This window comes from Oryzias latipes, chromosome 6 (assembly GCF_002234675.1).
Source record: "Oryzias latipes chromosome 6, ASM223467v1".
Classification (NCBI taxonomy): Eukaryota; Metazoa; Chordata; class Actinopteri; order Beloniformes; family Adrianichthyidae; genus Oryzias; species Oryzias latipes.
Window position 1 is genome coordinate 26,440,445 of NC_019864.2, and position 19,143 is coordinate 26,459,587.

General features: G+C 42.9%; 1 protein-coding gene across 3 annotated transcripts in view; it reads left to right on the forward strand.

Annotated features, from left to right (window-relative positions):
* zfpm1 (zinc finger protein, FOG family member 1) overlaps positions 1–19,143 on the forward strand; it is a 91,006-nt gene that overhangs the window by 65,345 nt on the left and 6,518 nt on the right. For all 3 annotated transcript variants that reach the window (XM_020704190.2, XM_011476386.3, XM_023956001.1), the window contains 3 exons: positions 3,635–3,762; positions 17,544–17,646; positions 17,730–17,987. In XM_020704190.2, coding sequence (XP_020559849.1) covers positions 3,635–3,762; positions 17,544–17,646; positions 17,730–17,987 — 489 coding nt within the window. The remainder of the gene's footprint in view (positions 1–3,634; positions 3,763–17,543; positions 17,647–17,729; positions 17,988–19,143) is intronic.

The window sequence follows — 19,143 nt, forward strand, 5'->3', positions numbered from 1 at the left end:
GTGACCTGCAGTTTAACTGAAGAAATACTGTTTCTAATGGTGAATAAAAGTGCGCCTAAAAATGATGGCATGAATTTCAAAAATAAAGAGATAATACTATTGTTCAGTTTTAAATGTGCTGGTTGGACCTTTTTTACATCGAAACTGAGTTTCTTGATGGAAAAAAATCAAAGTCTAGACATTATTAACAAACTTTTTAAGTCTTTGCTCCTTTTCGGGTAAAACTTTTCATATTCCTACCAAACTCACAGACAGTTTCCACTTAATTAGTTTCCACTTAATTTCTTATTAATAAGATAGGTGGTATCAGTGAAGGTTGGAGCCCACCTGCCGCTCTAAGGAATTTTCCGTGGCTGTGTTCCTGCGGGATGACGTGTTTGTGGATGTTGTTGTCTCCAGGCAGGTTGGTCCACATTGTCGGGTTTGCAGAACAAATCCTTCGTTTTCAATAGAGTACGTACGAGTTGTTTGGTTTTATGGCTTGAAGACATGAATGATAATTCCAGTGCTGCATTCACTGACCTTTGCAACAGTCCCCACCAATGCCGTGGTGCAGCGGAAGGGCGCTCGACTCATGATCGTAAGATTGCAGGTTCGATTCCTGCCTTGCACGCCCATGTGTCAAAGTGTCCTTGGGCTAGACACTGAACCCCACCTTGCCTCTGGTGGGAGTTTGGCACCCGTGTTTGGCAGCAGAGCATCAGTGTGTGTGCATGGGTGAATGGGAGTGTGACTGTAAAGCACTTTGGGCCTTCGAAAGAGGGTAGAAAGCGCTATATGTATAAGTATACGCCATTTACCATTTACCTTCAAACTTTCACAGACTTGTGACAAAATGGGACCGCTCCAGACTCCTTTAATGTTCCAGCTTTGTGATTTTGTGTCTGTGGACCCGTTTTGTTTTTTGGGTGTTTTTTGCGAAAAGATATTTGAAGCTGCATTCTGAAAACAATCCTAGCTTTTGTACTTGTCATTAATTAAACTGTCAGACAGCGCGCTGATCCATGAAACCTCAGCGAGGCTCACCTTCACCCCCCACCCCCACCCTGTTGCCCATCGGTTAATTGCGTTGTGTATTTCATTAATGACAGCCTGATTGTTTTGTTGAGTTTGCTCGTCAAAGATGCCTGGACGCCCTGGTGGCTGCTGAAGCGTCTATTGATAAGCCTGTGTGTGTGTGTGTGTGTGTGTGCCTCTGCGTACCTGTGTACTTGTGTGTGATGATGTGGGGGAGGGGGGGGGAGCTGGATGAAAAGAGTCCATGTGTGTGTGTGTTCTTGGGAATAGGTGAACTCATTTCTGAGGCCATTTTCAGGCGTGTCAGAAATGTTTTGGGGTACTTTTGAGAAAGAATCTCCAACTTTTGCTGACCAGTTAAAGTCTCATTAGTTGTGACACCTAAGTGTGTGCAATTCTTTCACCAAATTTGACCCAGTCCCCGGGGGAGGGGGGAGGTGCAGACACACCATTTGGTGGTTTAACCCCCAGTCCAACCTCTCAATGCTGAGTGTTAAGCAGGGAGGCTTTGGATCCCATTTTTGTCTTTGGTATGACTCCACCGTGGATTTGAACTCACGACCTTCCAGTCTCAGGGTGAACCATAAGGCCACAGAGTTTTGAAAGAAGAATTGAATTGAATTGAAGACCCCAGTGGGGTTTTAATGTTGCTCAGTGTTGGGAAGGATTGTGCCTGTTGGTGGCCTTGCGTTGCTGCACAGAACCCAGCAGAACCGGTCCTTCTCCAGCAGTTTAATGCTCGTCATTTCAGTCATTTTGGCGCTAAAAACACTACAGTGTTTCCTGGCCAGTTAAAGCACCATATCAACAACCACAGGTCAAATCCTAACTGGGACCTCTCTGTGTGGAGTTTGCATGTTTTTCCACTAGCATTGCTTGCTTGTGTGGCCCTGCAACAGAGGGGTGACCTGTTCAGGATGCATCTGTAACAGCAACCGTGTGACCCCAAAAGAGATTCACTGGGGTTTAGAAAATGGATAGATAGATGCTGTCAATTAATTTAACATTTTTTTAGTGTATTAAAGCAATAATTTAATGATAAAGCACAAACGCATATTTTAAGCTTCTGCTTGATTAAACAGGTGGATGTGAAACCTGGTTTTGAGCAGAAAGTCCTGTGGTCACACAGAGACCCCCGGGTCCCGACAAGGAGCAGCATAGAAGCTTGCAGGGGTCACATGCAGGGGGGTAATTTGCCTTTTTTATGTTAAGTTGACCGTTAAATATATAGCCTTCTTCTAGAGATTCTGCTGCTCCACCTGCAGCTTGACACAAGCCTAACATGAGGTGCAGTGAACCAGCCGGCCAGAAAAGGAGCAGCCGGACAAACCCGGCCCTGTAATAGGTTAACATCTGTGTTGGCTCATTGAGGTCAAACCCTTGTGCCGTTTCACAATGAAGGTCAATGAAGCTGGTCAGGCTGATAAGCATCCCATGTGCTCCAGTTCGGCCAATGGAGGCCAAGCAGGCTAGACATTGATGGAGTGCAGAGATAAGGAGGGTCAGCGTGGCCAAACTGGGGCCCCGTCCCATGATCACTGACAGGATAGAGAGCAGGCGGTGGACTTCAGACCCTGCAGCAGGTTTGATGCTTGTAGAACTGAGATCTAGACCTGATGTGGTCTTTAAACCTGCAGAGCAACCCAGAGTCCCTCCTGGGGAAAGCAATACTATCACCTCCAACAAAACCTGATCACTGTGGCACCTGGTTTTGGTCAGGATGGCGTTCGGCGTCACGGTGAGTCAGGAGCAGCCCGCCACTTCCTCAGACTCCACCGCAGGAGCGCTTCCGACAGGGAGAACAATGTGTCCAACCGCTCTGTGGCTTCATCAAATTAACGTAGTCCTCCTGCTGCCTTGCTTTCTTCCCTCAAACTGCTTCCTGCCCCCTCCCCACCCCCTCACCCCCCCACCGCAGCGTCCTCCTCCACCCCGCTGTGGGAAAGCCATTTTATCAGCGTCTGTCCGTTGTTCTCTGGTGGGGATAGATACAGAGAAGATAGATGAGTGTTTTGACATGGAGAGTGTTAGACAAACACTCTTATCAGAAACGCCACTTTAGACAACACCAGCGGGAGGGGGGGGGGGGGGTGAGTTGGGGAGGGAAGGCAGATTTTGTATGTTTTGATCACGGGGGGGGGGGGGTCACTGGCAGGCTCTCACCGCGGCTCCTTCCATCGCGGTGTGGGCCGGCGGCAGCATCTCAGGCCTCGGCGAGGATGGATCGGTCTAGGGCGCCCGGCAGTTATCAGCCTCTATCTGGACCGCGGCAGCCAGCCTAGGACCGCAGCTGTCACTGCCATCCTTCCACGCTTATCTTTTCACTTTGAGGAAGTGCTCGAGAAGTTTCCCCAGCCGGGACAGAAAGTGCAACCCCCCCTTTGCTGTTGAGCCGCTGACAGCATAAGCCGCTGCCGCTGCTTTCAGGGTTCAGGTCAAGTTCAGTCCACATGCTGATCCTGACTTCTTCAAAGGTTTTCCAGCCTCTCCTAAATCACTAAGATCTGCGCTCTGACATGACAGCCGCAGAGGTTCCTCATTCAGCTGCTGGCTGAAGATAACACATGTGACATGATTCACAAAAACATCACCAACTCTTCTTCCTCCTCCACCCCAGATGACCTGAGGATAAGTGATGAGGGGAGCAGTGTGGTGGCCATGAGGGACCTTCATCCTGAAACGCTGTGGGGGCCATACCTGGGAGTCATCCAATCAGACAGCAGCACAGAGGACCAGGAGACGCAGGTAAAAACTCTGAATGTGCATGTAAGACGGCTGAAGGAACCAGAACCATCTGGGTCCAAAATGCCCAGAAAAATGTGTTTGAATCTTTTATTTTTTTTACTTCAACCAGCCTGAGAATGTTTAATCAATGATCATAAAAATGTATGGAGGAATAAAACAGTTAATAGTTAACTTCATTGAAATAAAAAAGAAAAAGGGAATCAATTCCAACAACAAACCAACAAGCAAGAAGCTAGTGAGGAGAAAACGCAGTGAAGATCAAGTTCTGATGTTTTGTTAAAAAGAGTGGGGCAAAGGTTCTGCACTGATTCTGCAAGTTAGCCTCCTTAAAACGATGAGTTTGGTCTGTGATGTTCATCGCTGCATACGCTTCAGTTGTGAGAGACAGAATGTATCTATGATGAACATTACAGACCAAACTCATCTTTTTAATGGGACAGCTCGCAGAATCCAGATACTTGTTGTCCCACTGTTGTTCAGTTATTTCAAACATTGGAAGGAGACGTGTTTTTAGAAGTTTATGGAAAAGACTAAAGAGAAATAAACTGTCTTCTTAGAGCTAAAGACTCGCTCTGACATCCTTCTCCTCTTGTCTGCTCATTTTCTTTCCTCCTAAATATTAGGAAAAAAAAACAATGTAGTCATTTATTAATAATGTTCTAGTGTCCAGTTAAACACCTGAGCGTGAGCTGCTGAGGCACCATGAAGTGAAAGCCAACCGAGGTCACGTGGTTTCATGAAAACGAGTGAAATTCACATGTGTGCGCTTCAGTGGGATCCCTGGGAAAAATGCTGGACCGGATAGAGCCGTATCAGAGCCGGGTTTGTGCACGAGTCCGGCTCATCATGTGATAGTGATGCTGGGAGAGGCTTCCTGAGCAGAGCAGCTGCACGAAGCCTTCGCTCTTCGGTTTCCGCTCCGACCCTGAAGACGCTTCCACAACTCCAGTTTCAGAACTTTCCCCCGAAGGTTCAGTCCGAATCGGATGAAGAATCGTCCTTGAGTTCTCCTGTCGTTCCTCCTCTCTTCCTCTTGTTCTCTCCTTCACTCCTCTTCTCTTCCCTCCCAGACGTCCGCCTGTCTTTTATCTCCTCATGGCGCCATCCTCTCGGACAACAAACCCCAGTGATTGATTCCTGCTTGATAGGCTCTCATTTCTAAGATTTTGTTTATTATCAGCGTGCTTCTGAGTGCACGGATGGATGTGAGCGCACGTGCACGCACGCTCACGCCCTCACCTTTTGTTCTTCCTCCCTCTGCGTCCTCTTCCTCCTCTAACTTTGAAGCACATCTCTGTTCAGACTCTTCATTCATATGGAAACCATCTCGCCCTGAACTCCTCAAATCTTTGGTTTGTCACCCCCCCACCCCCACCCCGCCCTCTCTATCTGAGCGCTGAAGAGTGAGGAGACGGACCTTCAGTATCTGCAGGAGATAGTGTTCGTAATCTCACATTCCTCCTGTGTTTCTGCCCCCACTCACTCCCCCCTCTTTCTCCTCCCCCGGGGGTCAGCAGGGGTCAGGGCCGTCCTGCTTTGCTGAGTTGGAGGAGAAATCTGCTCATCTTCTGGAGCTCTGATGAAGCCGAGTCGTCAGGGAGGATTTCAATGCTGAAACACAGAGGAAGTCTCATCATCATTGGAGTTGAAGCGACTGCATTATGCCCCCACAGAGGTCGACTGGGGGGGTGCTGTAGGAGGGCATTCGTCCCTCCCTAAGTTTTTATTTTATTTACCTAATTCAAATGATGAGATTTGGTTTTTTAAAACTGATAATGAAAAAAGTTCTGACCTGTCAGGCTCGATGTCAGATTTAATCCAGACTTTAACCTGATTGCTCTAGAACCGTCATTTTCATCCATTTAGAGACAAAATCATGTCTGACAGAAGGACGTGGAGTACAAACATTTCAGCTTTCCACAAACTCCATCCGGAGAACTTCCAGAGAACCGTCCATCCAGAAGACTTCTTTCTTCAAGTTTTTATTTGAACTGCTGTGTCTAAGCTCCACCTCCTGTGAGTCTCAGCCTGCTCTGATTGGTCAGATCTGGCTGGGATGTGACATAACTTAGGTGCTCACCTCTCTTTTCAAAGTGTTTAAGTTTTAAGTTAGGGGATGGATAATTTATGTAAAGAAAATAAAACAATAAAAAGTTAAGGAAAGCAAAACAAGGGTGGGATTATATAAATTAGCTTCCTCTAGAAGCATCTCGCTTCATCTATTGAACTCATTTCGACAAACTTCCTCCTTTTTTATAATACTTTTGCTTCGATTGCTTGAAATAAACAATTTCAAAATCCAAGTTTCAATTCTGAGAAAAGTGACGCTCTCTAAACTGAGATGAACTTCAGTCATTCAGTCATTCACCAGCAGCCTCGGCTCCGCAGCTGATCAGGTTTCCAAACCTGATCATTACAACATATTGATCCCCATCTTGAATGCTTTTGCAAAAGTGTCCCTGATTAAAACTGAACTGGAACAGAAGCCGGTTTTTTAAGGTTTTACACCAAACCTTAGATCCAGTCAGCACATAAACAGGCTGGCCTTCCGCTGCAGCAATCACAGCTGAAACAAACTACTCTCATCAGATCAAGGATCTGCAAGCCTGAGGCTCAGGAGCCACATGTGGCTCCAGCTATTGTGGCTCTTTGGTTTTAAAGAGAAATGTAAACAATTTATATAAATAATAGGTTAGTTAGTTAGTTAGTTAGTTAGTTAGTTAGTTAGTTAGTTAGTTAGTTAGTTAGTTGACACAGGATGTATTTTATTTTGAAAGGAACTTGTATGTGGTGCTGTTTAAAGAAAAATAAATTAAAATTAAATATATAGACAAATATAACACTGTTATCATTGATCAATTATTGCCAATATTTAAAAGCTACATTTAATACATAAATGGTTTATTTTTCAAAAAAAAAAAAAAAAAGTATTTTTCCAAACCATAGCTGGGTTTTTGTCCCTAAGAAACTCACCCAAATGGCTTTTTTTTCTATCTTTGAAGCTTGCAGAACCTGGTCTGCATGAACCTTAAAAGTCCAAGTAACTCCTGTTTGTGTCCTTTACTGTATACTTGTTTACTTTATTATTTAAAGGCATTTTAAAGGCCATTTCTTTGTGTTTTAATGTTTTGTTCCAGTGTTATGTGATGTTGTGTTTTCTTTTTGTTGGTTGATTTGTCCACAAACAACCATCCTCCTTTGCTGAGCTCTGGTTAGCTTCAGCAGCTCATGGAGCTCTTCATGTCCCTCATATTTCATTCGTTGTGGAGCAAAATACAACAGACTGCGTGGGAAATAAAAAAAACAACTGCAAAATCTGGAAATGTCTTTAATATGAATCAGATATAGAGTTAGTTTTTTTTTAATTCTGTAAAAAAGGATTGTTTTTTTTTTTGCCCTTTTAAACCACGCAGTTCATGGTCTTCGTTCTGGACCACATTGATGAAGAGGCAGATGTTTTGTGTTCTGGAATATTTGTATTCCTGTCGGATAAACTCTCCTCTCCCCGCTGCTCTGCGTCGCCTCCCTCTGAACGTTTCTGACTCAATTAGCTTTTTATGAGCTCGTATAACGTCACTTTAAAATCAGGCTGCAGCTCTATCCTGCAGGACTCAGTAGTGAGTTCATATTTTTAAAGAAAGAAGAAGAAACGTGTGTCTTTGGTGGCGTCTTGGCTGTGTGTCTTCTGGTGGACGTGGGTCAGATCTCCTTGGTTACATTGGTGGTGTGTTACGTGAGCTGTGTCACATGGAAATGCTTCCATTTGCATGTATTGAGAAAGAGGTGTAAAGGCGTTTATCTATTTAAAGGCATCGGGCTCAATGCCGCTGTTGGACTCAAATATTGTTTGCTGATCAATTCTTGGTTCATTGAACAACCAGGTCCTCACTGTAGAGCCTTCCATGGCAACCCGGAGCGAGCTGCTGCCTGTTGTGATTGGATCTCTCTGAACACATCTGATATAACATCTGGCCTCCTTTTGATTGGATTCTGCTTTAATTAACTGATAGGGTGAGCGTTTGTGATTGGGCCAAAGTTAGAGGCTTGTATGAAGTTGTGGCTCAGATGAAAGATGTCCTGAAAGTGATGCGTTAGTGTTTGTTGGATCCTTCCAAAGGACAGATGTCTAAATTGACGTCTGTCTGGCAGGAGGAGCGACTCCGCTCATCACATCCTCGTTTCTCTGCCTCCTCCAGCGGCAGCCCGCCCCGCCCCACCCCACCGCTGTCACTCGCGGAAAAGCCGCCTGGAGGCACGATCCTAGAAGGAGCAGAGTAAGGGAGTTCAAAGCGTTATCACGCGCCGAACGTCTTTTCATCATGTTTTAGAAACAAGCGTTCGCACTAATCCCTCACTAATCTCTCCAGGAGAACTGGGGCGATAAGACGCGCCACCCACGGCTTTTCAAACACTTTTTGGGTAGTCTCTACTCACTCTACCTCCTCTGCACTCTCCTCCACTTCCTCCTCCATCACATCCCGTGGAAGGACGAGTGAAGGTGAGCGCCTCCTCGTGCGCTCTCATTGAGTCGGTGGGTTTGTTTACATCCCGATTAGGATCTTTTTTGGTTTATCTGCAGCGATCGACACTGTTCTTCTGCCTCTCTGTTTCTTTTTCCCCGCCCATCAAATTAAAAATGTTAATTAAAACGATGCTTCTTCAGAAGATGACAAATCGATGATTAAGCCAAGTGTTCAAACACCTTCTGTGATGCCCCCTCAAAGGAGCGAGACACAAACGGATTCAGGGTGCAAGAATATCCCCCTTCATGTTTTAGAAGGCCAGAATCTCCAAAGTCTTCCCTCATTTCACATCATTTACTTCTAATAATCCAGATTTTGTTTAAAAGTGGTCTGGATCAATCGTTTTCCAGCAATCCTGATCGTTTTTTTCACACATTTTCATGTTTCTAAATCTGTCTGCATGAGTTTAAGCCTTTTGTCTATGGTGGAAGAAACACATTTATCTGTCAGGTTCTTTGTTGCTTGGTGTTTAAAACCGTTTTAGGTTCGTTTTAGGGATTAACAAGCAAACAAATAAGTTTTGATTCAAATTTTAACATAATTTCAAAGCAACTGTTGATTGTTGTTTTTTCATCTGTAGCATCTGTTTACTGTTGCCCCGCCCACATCTTTTAGAAAACAGTATTGAGGGGTATATGAATGTGTCGGGTATTTAAGACCCGCTCAGATCAGCTTTTGATCTAATATCAAAGTGAACTCAGTGGTCTTTTAATTTAAACTTTTTTGGCAAAAAACAAAACAACCTGTGTTGTTTTCTTAGATTTAGTGTGTGCAGAGTGGCAGTAGTTCATTAGAAATTCCCCTCTGAGTTGTGGAAAGAGACTGATTGCGTGGAGCAACCCCACCCCCTCTTCCCTTCCCTGTTGCTGAGAGCTTGAAGCGGGCAGCTTGTGGCCTGCCCGATGTGTTTTTGCTACGTCACAAATATGATCTTTTTCCAAAATTATGCTCCTGATTTACAATGATTAGAATAAAGAAATAGACTTGAATACATTTCTCAGCTAAATATTCTTTATAAATGTCCTCCATTATCAGAAAAATGTCACAAGAACATTTAAAAACACCAAAAACTTGATTTGGGGACTTTAAAAGGCTGGGTTTAATGTTTGGATAGGTGCTAGGGATGCCGAAAACCCAACCGTATGTGACACCATCAAACGGAATTGTGGGAAAGTGAATGGTAGCATCCCAAATGCATACCAGGATGTTTACATTGAAAGGGTCAAGCGTGTTGTGCTAAATTTAAGACAGATTTATACTTATTGTTATATTTTAAAACAACAGGTTTCGTATGAGCCAACAAACACGTTTTTTTGTAATTCTTACATGTTTGTTGGCAAGTTCTAAAAAAGATTTTCTGAATTTGTCGTTTTTGTTCTTTTGTAATACACAAATCACATATCGAACCAAAACAAAACCATGACCCGAAAATCAAAGTTTGAACCAAATCTTGTAGAAAATTAATTGTTGCATCTCTAATATGTGCAAGTTTTTAGAGTTCTTTTTGATTTTGAGGGAAGTGAAACAGTTCAATAAAAAACTGTCAAAGGACGTGTTTGTTAGGCTGAAGCCTAAACATGTAGATGGAACCAATGCTTCTCATTTTATGTCATTTTTCATATCTCTCGCTCCCTCTTTCCCTCTCTCTCTCTCTCTCTCTCTCTCTCTAAATCTTTGCTGGTATTTGTGTTTTCCCTTAAAGTTGCATCTCAGTGCAAATACATTATATTTTTTCAGCCTAGATTTTCGTACATACTAAAAAAACATTTACATGGGTTAAAGTCATCATAAGTCTATTTAACAAAATGTAATTTATTTTTTGTTGCAACTTTATTCCAGAACCAGTGATTTGAATTCATGTTTCATCAGGTTTGATGCTTGAGATTTTTTTTTAGGAGATGAATCCACTGACTTACCCCTGATCAAAATGAGCAATTAAACTAACTCTAGAAATGTCAATCTTATGAAGAGACAGAAACTGCTGACAGACAATCTGAATCAATTGAAGGCAGGGAAGAAGAGAAAGGGAAGGTTCATTAAGTGAACCAAAAGTGGAGGAGAAGTTAGAAAAACACAGGTCTGAGGCAGAAAAGAGGAGGCCTTCATCACTCAGCGGCACTGACTGGCTGGTATCTGCATCTCGCTGTCATCTTCACCGGCTTCTGCAGGGCGCAGGAGGAGGAGGAGGCTGAGAGGAGAGGGGAAAACCTCTCTCCTGTCTATCTCTGAGCCTAATCTCCGGCAGTTCAGGAGCCCGCTTTCCAAGAGTGCCTCATTTTCGAATCTCTTATCTCGGCCCCCGTTTTAAGTATCGCAGTTTTATATTTTTACATGTCATTTGCATGCAGCTCATCAAACCTGGCTCCCACTGTTTTAGGGTTTTTCTCCTTCTTTGGCGGTGCACGAGGCGGCAGGCCTCCACCATGCTGCTGGAAGCCCTCCGCCTGCATTTAAACCTCGTGAGCCTCAAAAGCATCTGAGCTGAATGTCAGAGAAATGCTGTGCGTGAGAGCAGCGGAGGTAAAGAGAGTGTGTTCGTATGAGAGTCAGTTTCTGATTTTTATCCGCCTTCCTTTTCTTCTTTGTATTTTTGGAGGATTCACACACTGACCTCTTTGTTTGGGACAGTGAGTACACCCCTGCTACCCCCTGGACGGGGAAGGAAACCATTTCCTGTAGAGATAGAATGAGAGGCAGAGGGAGAAAAGAGGGAGAGATAGGAGGATGGAAGGAGGGGCAGGCAGACAGGAGGGTAGGAATGAGAGTTGGGGAGAGGAAGTGAATCAGAGATTAAGAAAGAGGAGCAAAAAGAGGAGAGGAGACACAGTGTAAGAGGAGAAGGGTAGGAGAGGATGAACTGGATGATGGAATGAGTGATTGTGGGAGAGGAGCGGGGTGAATGAAAGATGGTTGGAAAGGTCAGGAAGGGAGCACCTTATTAAATTCTCATTCATGGGAGTCCAGAACGTTTAATGCAGGGTAGGATATTTGGAGGAAAATTAAGATTTTTGAGGACAAGGAGTGATGGGAACAAACTTTAATGTCGTTTTTATCAAATGTATCAAATGTCACAAGAATCACAATGGCTCCTTTTGTCTGGAGATCCTTACAGAAACCATGAAACATGATGCAAACCCATATAAATTCTCGTACTCCTGATTTCGGTGTTTGAATTCACTCTTTTTATGATCCATCTGACAAATATCATCTATTGTCCTATTATTTTATAAAACGTAACAGGTACTTGAGGCAATTGCTGAGAGCTGCGGTTCTTCGTATTCGTTTGAGAATCCAAGAGTTTTTCAAGATCATTTTCACGGATCCACCACTAATTTGAAGGCCTCTCCGATGAAAATTGTGTTTTAGCTTCATTTTCTGCGTCAGAGTGCTGTCTTGTCTGCTCGAAAGATTTAAATACCTTTGTCGTTTTAACTTAGCATGACATCTAAATGAAAACTTACTGGATCTGATTCCCGGACAAGCCCCCAACCCATGTAATCTAAAGGTGAATTAGACAAACCTAAAAGTCTATTTACAGTACTTGAAAAAACTCAATCTCAAATAATCATCAAAATGCTGATTTATAGTTCTGTCTTATTAACCATCATTATTTTGAGTACTGAAGTTTTTAATCCTAATGTAATCTTGAAAACATACCTGGGACTTCCTCACAGACATTGATTTTAAACGGGTCCAAACTTGTAAAATGTTCTACAGCTGGACTCCACTAAATTGACAGTCTTGCTTATTAATTTAGTTTAGCTTCGTTTGCCTTTTTAGTTTAGCAACTATCATGCTATTCATGATATTAAAACTTTGATTACTTTTTTCCATGGCTGACAAAAGTTTAAAAAATAAATAAAAATGAATGACAAATGTTAGTAACTAGTAAGTTACGGAGAGGTGGTTTCAGAAAAAGCTTGGTACCTCCAACAATGTTCACTGACAGATGAAGTCTCTTTTGACCATGTATTGACCCGCATGTTTCACACTCATTGATGGGGCGGTGTGTGAGACTTCTGGCTCTAACTGCCGTTTCAGACGTGTGTCAGACGTCCCATCAGTCATTTTCTGACCATCTGTGGGGTGGAGAGGTCACATGCTGGGTCAGTTCAGGGAAAGTTTTTTGCCGATGTGAAGGAACTCGTCATCTTCAGTGAATGGAGGGATCCAGGAGCTGAACGGAGAAAGAAAATGAAGAAATGAAAATAACGAGTCGGCATCATTTGCATTTAGGTTTTATCTGCAAGGAGGGGGGTGTTTTTGAGCCTGATAAGGAGAGGTGTCGTAGGTTGGGTGTGTGTGTGTGAATTGTTACATGTGGAGTGACTGCAGCAGAAGAAGGTGTCTGTGGAGTTCAGCTGCTGTTTGTTTCATCAGCAGCTTCGAGGACAGGCTGGGGGGAGGAAGGGGGGGGGTGTTCTTGGAGGGGGGTTAATATCAGACCAAATAATTAGATTCGCTATCGAGGCGGCGGCAGCGGCGCGCGGATCAGGCAGATTAAAGCCGCGGCTCAGGGCTCGTTAATATTCATGAGGGGACCGGGGTCCGGGCTCGGGGCTTAGACTGCCGCTCAAAGACTCTCCTCCGGCTGACGAGGCTTAAAGCGCCACTCTCTCCACCAAGATGGAGCTCAGCTGACGGAGCAGGGGTGCAGGGGTCGAAGGGCTGCTGGACTGGATTTGGGCTCAAACCAACGTTTCGTTTTTGCTAACAATGATTCTGACTTCAACATCTTCATCATTCATGCTCCAATGAATGTTTATCTAGACACCCCTTCATCAACATTTCAAAAGAGGGATCTTTAAGTTGGTTCTTGCAGTTCTGGTCATCTCTGGATTCCAGAACTCCGATTCAGCTTCTTTCATCATTTTTTGGGACATTTTGCAGCCTGTAGGCCAAATAACAACACCTCCAACACCAGATCCAAATCCACTGCAGCGAACTTGTTTCTATTTTTTCAAGGCTATGGAGAGCATGTGGCTTTTGAAGACCCACTCCAATAAAAACTGCGTTTTTAGCGTGTTCTTATGGCATTTAAAAATAGAAAATATGCTGAAAGGAGCAGGGGCTATAGGCACTTCTGTTTCACCTCAGTAATGGCTAGAGTGTGGCGTAAGGACATGGTACGACGGCATCACCAGTACGTCATAAATGTGTGTAGCTTACTTTTTTTTTTTACCAATACTTCTTGATACATTTACCACATCCACGACACATTCCATCTTCATAACGGGTGCATAATTCAAGTATCAGAATGTGGTGTTGATGTTTTATACGACTTTGCATGTGGGGTGAGCGTGCTCGGAGGTGTGAAGGGCGAGCCCCAGGACAGGTTTTCCTCCTGGAGCGTGCTGTTCTTTCCTCAGAGCTCTCCCTGTTGCCCCATCACGGTGAATTCCAAATCTGTGGTCATGATGAATTAGTCTGAAACAAATTAGCAGTACTTACAGCTCAGACGGCTCCAGCATTGGGTTACAAATTAAAACAAAAGCAGCCGTATCTCCACATCAGCGCTACTTCTCCATGAAAGCCGATCCACTTTGCCTGGGTCTTCAGAGCGCGGCAGACTAAGAGGCTTCCTGCTCTCGTCGTCATCTTCGGGCTTTCTGTTTGCCACAAGTGATCTAAAAATATGACAAACCATCAAAGTCATGAAAAATGTCTGTGAAAGGAGGGCAGTCTGATTTTCCATTCTGATTCTGGAGCGGTTCTGTTCAGAACCCATCAGCCCAGTCTTTAAGAAGGAGATGACGACCTGCAGTTTATGAGGAGTTTATCACACACTAACATGTTAGCTTTATTTAAAAAAAGACTTTTCACAAAGATTTCTTTTCTGAGCCAAACTGAGACAGTTACATACAAGCATACGGTTCTGTTTTTTACAGATTCATTCGGGTCAAAGTTGAAGAGATGATTTGTTTTCGGACTATTTCAAACCATTGCTGTGCCATTAAGTAACACCTGCCGTGTTGAGAATGCGTGTCACATGCATGCCCAGTATGAATGTAAAAGCATGTGGTGTTCACACTGGACTGTAGCTACCCAGTACTACTACATGTCCCCAACCTACAGTTGGAAAAGGTTTGCTGTAACGGCTACACCTGCCCGCCGCAGCCACAGCAAAGATCAGACTGGTGATCTCTACAGAATGAGATCTATGTTGTGTAAGACAAATCCTCTCATAGTTCTTTCTTTTGATGGCCTCTTTTCTCCTGGATGCAGTTTGCTGGTTTCTGACCTCAGCACTGCCAGGGATGCAATTATTAATATTAATTTTATTTCAAGTCATTCTTTTCTCTCTGACATTAGGTAATGTTTCCTTTCTTTATGTTGTTTTTTTTTCTGGTGATTTGTATTTCATGTTGGATTTCTTCTGTTGTGGGTTTGTTTTCCGTAGTTGTGTTTCTTCTTCGTGGCCTTTTTTTTTTATTGATTCTGTTCTTCCACAGATGCATGCCATGGTTCCTTCGTCCTTGTAGTTTTTTCCAGCCTTGTCTCGTGTTTTTGTCTTGTTTTGTCTTTCTTTTTGGCCTGTTGTTGGGGGGGGGGGGGGGGGGGGTGAATGCTGGTTTTCTCTAAAAACTGAAGTTTAAATGCAGCAGGTTTTCACAATCAACATATCAGAGTAAAAAAAAGTTTTCTTGTTTTGTCTGCAGTAGAAAAATTAAAATAAACAAAAAAAGCATGTAAAATATATATCTGGATCCTTGGAGTTGCCCTGATGCTGAATAAAAAGCATTTAATCGCATTAAGCCCAACGATGAGAAAAAAGGCTTTTAAATATGTTCTTCTTAATGGTAACACTTCTTTTAGCTAAAATGCCAAGAATGAACAGAGCTGAAAATTTAGGCTGTTATTTTTGGTGCTTTGGCAGTATTAATAATTTGTCAGAGATAAAACTTATAGATCTGTGAGATTTGAGGAAGAGGAAGGAGTGTGATTAAACTGTTCCATCATTTAGTCACATGACAACACATACTCATGAAAAATAATGTGAAAAATGTTTTACATGTTTTTAAAGATACTTCCTTTGGAAGTCAAGGTCTGAGATGATAAACGACAGGCGTGACGCCACGTCGGCCCTCACATCGGTTTTCAGAATAAAACCCAGTCATGGTCACGTCTTCATAAAAGAACCGACACTTTCTAAACATTGTTGTTTTTGCTCACTTATGATTTCAAGATTCTTGTTTGAACAAGCGATCTGAAGACTCTGGCTAATGACAAAGGACGTGTGGTTGTAAGTCTTTCTCTGGTCATTTTCCATGCTGGCATCTTCTCTAACGTCTGCAGTGTTTGTTTGTTCTGTTAAAGGAAAAGAAAAAAAACAGAGTGGGAGGGGAAGCGCATTTTTGGCAGTTAATTCTAGATAAAGAGAATGGAAGTCAGATACATGAGCAATGAGAGTATTTATCAGTGGAGGAGCTCCTCCTTTGGCCAAAATGTGGGCCATGCGCCAGTTTGAATGAGGCGCGCTTCCTGTAGATTTCTGCCGACGATGGTTCCTCAGAGGAAGCTGCCAGTCGTGGTTCTGTATCAGAATCTGAACTCGCTAAACTGGGTTGAGTTTGGGATGGATTCTATAGGAAATGCTTTTATTTAAGTTTATTACACTTCAAACTGCAACAGGTTTGGGAAAATAAGGGTTTCTGTGAGCTGCTAAGTAGACTGGAAGTTTAAATTTGTCAACTTTGACCTTTCTATCCAGGTTTACATGTGTATAAGTGGCTCCCTCTGGTGGAACAAAGGCCATACAGCTTCTTAGCAGTTTTCTGTTCAATTTTATGTCTAAAAATATTTTTTCATTGATCTTAAGTGAAGCTTCTTCATGCTAAGAATTCTGCAACAAACAGGAAGTGACATCATAAAGAAGTTTCCGTGAACTTTTAATGCTGATATGATGCAAAGTTCCACTAAAGTCAATGTGTCACTGCACAAACAACCATCCATCTGCGAAAGACTTTACACAAACTGAAATAAAATCAGCTGAAATGAAAAAAAAATGAATCTAAATAAAATGCTTACAAGCTAAATTTCACTTTGTATTCCAGCAAAATTAGATTTCCTGTAAAAGAATTTTGATTAAAAAAAACAAGAAGAAAACTGTAACTGAAAGCAAAGTATAGGTTCTCTTTAAATCAGATCAAATCTAAACAGAAGAAATGACAACGTTTTCCCCCTTTTCTTGTTGTTCTTGTGAAATAAAAGTTTTGGAAGAGTTTATTTTTGGACTGATTGTTTTTCTGGACTCTGATGTGGTGCAGAAATGGCTGCAGAAAATGTTCAGACCACATGTGTGTTTTGCAGGCAAACCCTTTTAAAATGATCTGATCAGTTTGTGGAGGTTTGAAGGAGAAGAGGAGGAGTTTGAGGAGCATCTTCTCTTTCATACCTCCACATGTGGACTCTCTTTGTGCCGCGTATCCGCCATAGATCTCATTACGTCGGCCGGCTCAATAACGCTCGCCAACCTCATCAGATCTTTCTGCTTTTCTTCTCCTGCTCTTTCTCTTCCTCTTTCATTCCTCCTCTTTTTTATTTTGCTTTTGTTCGGCCCGTGCTCCCCTCATTTCCTCCTCTGCTTGTAATTGTGGCCTTTTGCCGGCGGCTCCTTTCAGAAGCTCGCGTTTGCCGCCAGCAGTACGCCGAGCACCGACTGTTTTCAAGAAATGGCAGCAATTAAAGGCTGTGATTATCTGCAGGCTGCAGAGAAGCTGGACGCTTAAACACACAAAGGGCTGTGCTTTACTTTAAATGTTTTTTGCAGAAACATTAGCAGGACGATAAACTGAAGCTGTTTCACTGCGCGCATTTTCAGACACATTGTTCAAACGCTGAATTTGATGAAACCACATTCTCGGTTTAGTTGAGTTTCTCCTAAAGCCAGCGAGCATCAGTGCTGCCGGTGAATCCATGACTGATGTATGAACTTTGCTGTATCATCTGTGTCTTTATTTGCAGATGGAATTTCCTTGTTTATGAAGTTTGTTTACTTGTTTATTTGTGCTGCATCAAGTTTCACCGGTCAGGATGCTTCAATCTGAAGATATAAAACCTGTTATCTTTTAAATGTGGAATGAATACAAAACCAAACAGAATTCTGCTCTGGTTCATGAAGCATTCCTTCAGAACCACCAGGATTACATCAGGGAGCAGCTGCTGTTACGAGGAACCCTGCTGTGTCCTGCCTGTCAGGGAGAACTGAGGGTTTTGGAAACAGCAGGCATTCAGTCTTGATCCCATGTTTCTCTGCAGAACTCAGGTCTGACTCTGGTGTGTGAAAGTCCAGATTGCTGGATTAGCCGCCTCCCTCTGACCTCCGACGCCTCAGCAGCCAACTGCACCATCTACAGTCAGAGTGAGTCTTTAAAGGGTGCTGCTGTCTGTAAAGAACAACCCGGCTTCCCTGATTGTCCATGAACCTATCTGTTGTGTTCTCAGGTGAGGAGTTGTTCTGCAAGGTGACTGCAGAGATCGCAGATGGTGAAAAACTCCTGGCCTTCCTGTCACCCCCTCAACGCTCTTCGTCCCCGTCTTCTTCATCCTCCCAAATGACTGGCGTGTCTCCGCCTCTAAGCCTGGTCGCTCAGAAGCAGGTGAAGGAGGAACCTCTGTACCCGGCAGCACTCTGCTCCGAGATCCAGCTCCTCCCACAGCAGGCCGGCATGGCGGCCATCCTGGCCACAGCTGTCGTCAACAGTGAGTGAAGCTGTAAACAGAATCCATCCACTCAAATACACTGAAGATATTTGCAATTCTGTTTAATATAAATTTGAAATAAATCTTAACACTATTTTATATATTTTTTTAGAATAAATTAAACAGTGCTAGAATGTTTTAAAATAAGGGGATTCATTGTTTGGCCACAAGATGGCAGTGTAGTTCTAACTGCTAGTAGACTTGAAACTAGAGTTTTCTATGAGATTATGACGTTTCACACAAACATGTTTTTAATGAAACAATAAATTATTATAAATTATAAACTTTACAGCTAAATTTCTTAACTTAAGGTATTACTCTCTGAAACTATTTTTGTTAAATTGCATATTATTTACACCATTAAATGTGTGTTCAATGATAAGCTGAGTCCTCACAACATGATATAAACATGTACAAACACACAAAACATGTCAGCTGACATACTTTGTTGTATGAAATAACTGAACAAAGATTCAGTAGTTGCTATAACCACAGTTTATGTACTACATGATCTTTAAAACTCTTAAAAGTGTACTTTGATATGTGTTTCTGTGCTTGTTCTTACATTTGTGTAGTAGTAGGACTTAGTCATTTTTTAAAAACAAAAGAGGTCTCTGAGATTTTGAGTTTGGTTCTTAAAATGCCCAGGTTTCTTCTACATTAGGAAAATCTCTTTTTTTTTAAATGTTGACTTTTAGTTTGCTTAATATGAACTTTTGTTGGAAAAAGTATGTGGTTTTGAAGGATGTTTTTATGTAGCTGTTTGTCCACATTGAGTTCAATTTGTGCTCTTGCCACTTTGACTAAGGTCTTACTCACAGCTGCCCTTATGGGTGGATATGAGCTGTCAGCAAGCAAAAATGGGCAAAATTGTACGTGGCACACAGGTGGGGCCACACGAAATTTTAGGGTTGAACATTTCCAAGCATATTTTTCCTACAGTCATGCTGGATGTCTCAGGTCGACTAGTCGTAGTGAACACTTAAACAACAAATAGGAGTAGGTAAGGTTTTTTTAACCCTGCAAAACCCTGAGCACATGGTCAGTGTGTGCTCCTTGGGTGCAGCATGACTGTTAGAAATTAGACAATCAGGACATGTTTGTGTGGGCATCCAACACGCACACCCTGCGTGTGCAACATTTGTGCGGTCAGTAA